Raw genomic sequence first — 5,937 nt, 5'->3', positions numbered from 1 at the left:
AGCACATAAGGTGTACACCAAAAACATATATAAAACACCTACTTCTCTCATATTCCCTCTATATACTTATTAGTAGTCTACAGTCAAGAACCAGGCCACTAAAGAAAGTTATAAGCCTACAAAATTATAACAAAAATGAGTAAATTTTGATCTGGACAACTATTCACACCCATTACCATTTTATCTAAACTTTCAAGTAGTAACCGCTATGACCTATTGAAAATGGAGTATGGGCTCAAATTAACCACACTTAAGTTATTGGGTCGACATGTTCGGTGTTCCCTTTAAACGCAACCACAAATATTGTTTGAAAATGTAGATTAAACGTCATAAAATTAAAATAAGTGACTTATTTAAAACAAATTCTGACCAGCCGTGCAACGCACGGGCTCAAATTCTAGTATATATATATATATATATATATATATATATATATATATATATATATATATATATATATATATAAGACATAGGATAAACAACAAGTTTATTGTGAGTATTTGTAGTCAATTTAGTATGGTTTTGATTTTTAGTTGATCATTCGTTGCATATTAATTAGCTTTTTCGTGTGCAACTGAACTTAATACAAACCGATAGATTTGCTACCTCTACATGCCGGTAGAAAGTGACAACTCCTTATTCTTTTAAATGTTGTTGATTGCTTAGCTATTGTAATTTGTAACAACGTATTATGTAACATTGTATGTATTCTAGGTTTTTAAATTGTTTAAAAGTGGTCACTTTACAAACTAAGTATTTATATTTTTTTAATGGATGGGATGATACAATTTAATTGTAGGTTAGAAGATAGATCTATAATTGCAAACTAATTCCTTTTACTTATCACATATATGTAAGTTTGGTTAGTGTTTTTTATAGACCTATTATTAATATTAATGTAATTATTGAATTAGAAAAGTTATTGACAGACTAAATAAGATTGATGTTGAAATCATGTGTGGTACCATTTAATATCCTTATCATAGATTGCTTACTATGAATTTGTAATGTTTTAGATGGATAAAGAAAACATTGAAATTGTATCCGTTAATGAATCAAACTAAGTAGAGAAACAGGATGTGAACGCTGAACCGTTAAAGAAAAAACAAAAGACGGACGTGAGTGGATCTGAAAAAGGGAAAGAGACAAGGTCGGTTGTGTGGCACCATTTTACACCGTTTTATATTGATGGTATACAATACGGGCGGTGTAACTATTGTCCCGAAAAAAAATATAAGGGGATGGAATTAGCAATGGAACTTCTTCAATGCTGAAACACTTGAGAAAGTGCCCGAATCACCCAGAAAGACTCAATAACCAAAAAATATTCTACATTAAGAAAGATAAATATGGTGAAGGTAATGTGGAACTTTGACAGTGTTTTAATTCGAAATGCACTTATTAAGATGGTAATTGTGGATGAACTCCCATTTTATTTTGTAGAAAAAGAAGATTTTATAGAATTTATGGAAGTTGCGTGTCCTAAATGCAAGATCCGGCCACGTACGACTATATCTCTAGATGTGTCACAACTTTTTCACAATGAAAAACAAAATTAAAGGCCATTTTTAAGAATGGTAAGCAACGGGTGAGTTTAACGACTGACACATGGACATCAATACAAAGGGTGAATCACATGGTTGTAACGGCTCACTTCATTGATGATTCTTGGAAGTTACATAAACGAATAATTAGTTTCAAGCCAGTTTACAGCCACAGGGGTGAGGAAATTGGAAGGGAAATTTTAGACTGTCTGCATGATTGGGGTATTAACCACCTGATGACGATAACTACGGATAATGCGTCTTATAATGATACAGCTTTGGTATTTTTGAAAAACAAGATGCATACGAAATTAATATTGGGTGGCATATACCTCCAGATGTGATGTACTGCGCACATACTTAACCTGATTCTTAAGGATGGAATGAAAACATATAAGTCACCACTCGATCATGCAGTTAAGTATATTAGGAATTCCACAACTAGATGTGACCTTTTTAAAGCGTGTGTGGACGAGTTAAAGTTGGAGTCTAAAGCTATGTTACATCTTGATTGTCCAACTAGATGGAACTCAACATATGACATGTTAGATACTACTGAAAAGTTAAAAGAGGCTTTCAATTTGTATGAGAGTAAAGATCGTAGTTATGTGCATAATTTAGGTGAAGAAATTCCAAGTGTATTTGATTGGTATAACGTTAATAAGCTCACCCAGTAGAGAGTTATGGCAAGTGTTATGAAAGTAAAGATCATAGTTATATTGTTGCTTAGTCCTTTTTCAATGAAGTTTTCGATCTAGATTATCAATTAGATAAATTGAAGACAGATCGTGACCTGGAGTATAGAGTGATGGCAAGTGTTATGAAAGATAAATTTGATAAGTATTGGGGTAGCATTAAAAAGTTAAACATGTTGATGTATTTTGCTGTTGTGCTTGACCCTCGAATGAAAATATCGATTGTGAGGTTTGGTTTTAAACGTATATGTGATATGAAAACTTACAAACGTTTGGAAGTAGAATCGGATGAAGAATTTCAAGTTCAATTTGATCATTTAAAGAGAAAAGACGTAGAAGATCATGTTAGTATTGTTGATGATGGTATGAAAATTCTGTACGAGGAATATCGTATTATGTATGAAGAGGGAAGCTCAAATGTGAATTCTGAAAATCAAGGATATGTGGAGAATATGATTCATCAAGAAAATGAATTTGTGGAAGCTTTTTTGAAGGAAAGTGATAATAGTAATGTTGACTCGGCAACAGAGTTGGAAAAATATAAGGCCGAGCCTCGTATAAAAAATGGTAAAGGTGTTTGATATCTTAACTTGGTGGAAAGATCATAGTCCGAGATTTTCAATTTTATTGAAGATGGCAAAAGGTAATATAATTATTTTAAAAATTATATGTTGTAACTCGTTTGTTTTATTAATGTCTTAATATGTCCTTTGTCAATTCGTTTTTAGATATATTAGCTATCCATGTTTCATCTGTTGCTTCGGAATCTGCATTTAGTACGAGTGGTCGGGTGTTAGATGCTTTTAGAAGTTCATTGTTGCCAAGCAAGGTAGAAGCTTTGATATGTGCTCAAGATTGGTTGCGTATATCAAGAAATGCTATTGACATTGATGAGTACTTAGATGACGTTGACACAATTACTAAAGGTGCTTAACATAATTTATTTGTTATTTTTATAAACCATTGCTAACTAAGTTTTAGCCAATTATTCTTTTTTATTCTACAAGTATTTTGAAGAGTATTAAATAAAACAAATGTGGAACTTCGGAAGATTAAAAGACTTTTGAATAAATAATTATTTTTTGAATTATGTTTTATTTATGCATTGATAATTTAGTATTATTTGAATTTTTGTTTAGTACTTTGATTTTGAACTTGGATTGGTTTATTTATATGATTAAGTTTTTCAATTTGTCCATGACATATATTGATAACTATATGAAGTGTGTTATTAATAATGGAATGAAATTATATATATATTGTTATAAAAGTCATGGATGCTAATTTTATTATTATTATAAATATTGTATAGTAGTTTTTTTTTTAGTATATATATGTGTGTTATGAGCACATAAGGTGTACACCAAAAACATATATAAAACACCTACTTCTCTCATATTCCCTCTATATACTTATTAGTAGTCTACAGTCAAGAACCAGGCCACTAAAGAAAGTTATAAGCCTACAAAATTATATCACGTTATCAGCACGAAGTGCTCTGTATAATCAAGGTTTATCTAAGCAAGCACACGTCACTAATCTAGGTAAGAAATTGTTTAACTTTTATTAACTCCACTAACATTTATATTTATGTTATTTAAGTTATATATGGTCGGTTCTACCACCTGAATTATATTTCTGTAATCTAATTTTTATTAACTTCACTAACATTTATATTTATGTTAAGTTATATATGGTCGGTTATACCGCCTGAATTATATTTTCTGTAATCTAACTCTTATTAACTTCACTAACATTTATATTTATGTTATTTAAGTTATATATGGTCGGTTATACCGCCTGAATTATATTTTCTGTAATCTAACTCTTATTAACTTCACTAATATTTATATTTATGTTAATAAGACCTCATGATTGTACGCAACACGTCATTTGACAACACGATACTTTATGTACGCAACACGTCATTTGACAACACGGTACCATGGGTCGAGATTAATTCCGATCAATACAAATACGATGGGGTCTTTATATGTTATCTAACATTTATGATTACTTATGCAATTAATCATTATTTATTTCATGCATACTAATGTTTATTCTTAAATTTATAATCTTAAAAGTTAAAATAAGAAAAAGTAGTTTGTATTTTTATTAAAAGTAAATCTTAAAAGTTAAAATAAGAAAAAGTAGTTTGTATTTTTATTAAAAGTAAATCTTAAAAGTTAAAATAAGAAAAAGTAGTTTGTATTTTTATTAAAAGTAAATCTTAAAAGTTAAAATAAAAAAAGTAGTTTGTATTTTTATTAAAAGTAAGTCTTAAAAGTTAAAATAAGAAAAAGTAGTTTGTATTTTTATTAAAAGTAAATCTTAAAAGTTAAAATAAGAAAAATATATTATAATAATATATATTATAACTTAATATATATTATAATAATATTATTAATAATATAATATGAACCTATATTCTATCCTTCCCTTATGGTTTTATTATTTGTAATCATACCATTATTCCTTTGTTTGCTACTTATGAATCTAAACTAATTCTAATTTCATGTTGTTATTTGTCTATAAAAAAAAATTGATTATGATTATGATTATGATTTATGTTGTTCATCTTTCTGAAAATAGAAAATGTCAAACTTATCAAAGCTTGAGTTTGATGCCTTAAATGTATCGGGAACAAACTACATATCATGGGTTATGGACGTAGAAATAAATCTTGGATCATTGGGTATTCTAGAAACTTTAAAAGAAAATAATACTTGTTCCGATCAAGATAAATTAAAATCAATTGCTTTTATTCGCAAACATATTGATACCACTTTAAAACATATGTTTCTCACTATCAAAGATCCACATGTTTTATGGGAAAGTATCAAGAGTAGATTCGATAATCAAAAGGAAATATTACTCCCAGCTGCGAGGGAAGAATGGAGAAATCTAAGGTTCCAAGATTTTAAAAAGGTAAGTGAATACAGCTAGGCCATGTTCAAGATCCGTTCAAAGCTTCAATTCTGTGGTCAAGAAATAAGTGATGCTGATATGATGGAGAAAACTTTCTCCACAATGCATTCTGCAAACATAACTGTGCAAGAAAATTTAAGATTGCAAAATTATAAAACTTTTTCCAAACTTCAAACTTATCTCTTAGTTGCAGAAGTTAATAAAGAATTACTGATGAAAAATCAAGAATCTCGTCCTACCGGTGCGCTAGCATTTTCTGAAGCTAATGCTATTAACAATAATAATAATAAAAGAAGAAATGCACATGGACGAGGGTGTGGACAAGGTCGTGGCCATATTGGCCAAAACCATCATCATGGAAATTACCATAACAATAATAAAAATCATAACTATGTTCGAAATCACCCTTATGGTAATGGTCGTGGTGGTGGTCGTGGTCGTGGTGGTCGTAGTCGTGGACAAAGAAATAATAATCCACAAAATTATAAAATTCAAACACCATACAATCCCACAAATCACAATGTTGAAGAAGGCTCTTCAAAGAATGTTGAAGATTCTTGTTACCGATGTGGTAAAATTGGCCACTGGTCTAAAAACTGCCGAACAATTCAGCATTCTGTTAATCGGTATCAAGAATCCCTAAAGGGAAAATGAAAAGAAGCAAATCTTGTGGATGACCTTGATACAAAAATCACCGAGCCAACTTGTGACTACTTTAATGAATAAATTTCTAATATCTATATATATAGATATCCTATTATATGTTTCCG

The 5,937-nt window shown here is 29.8% G+C and overlaps 1 protein-coding gene across 1 annotated transcript; it reads left to right on the top strand.

Annotated features, from left to right (window-relative positions):
- Positions 1-1,636: 1,636 nt before the first annotated feature.
- Positions 1,637-2,820, top strand: LOC139870778 (zinc finger BED domain-containing protein RICESLEEPER 2-like). Its single transcript, XM_071858554.1, has 3 exons — positions 1,637-1,825; positions 1,922-2,182; positions 2,275-2,820. The coding sequence occupies exons 1-3, from the start codon at positions 1,637-1,639 to the stop codon at positions 2,818-2,820; spliced, it is 996 nt and encodes a 331-aa protein (XP_071714655.1).
- Positions 2,821-5,937: the final 3,117 nt, after the last annotated feature.

This window comes from Rutidosis leptorrhynchoides, chromosome 10, assembly GCF_046630445.1.
Source record: "Rutidosis leptorrhynchoides isolate AG116_Rl617_1_P2 chromosome 10, CSIRO_AGI_Rlap_v1, whole genome shotgun sequence".
NCBI classification, from domain to species: domain Eukaryota; kingdom Viridiplantae; phylum Streptophyta; class Magnoliopsida; order Asterales; family Asteraceae; genus Rutidosis; species Rutidosis leptorrhynchoides.
Note: the sequence above shows the minus strand (reverse complement) of the source record. Positions and strands in the feature narration are given on the sequence as shown.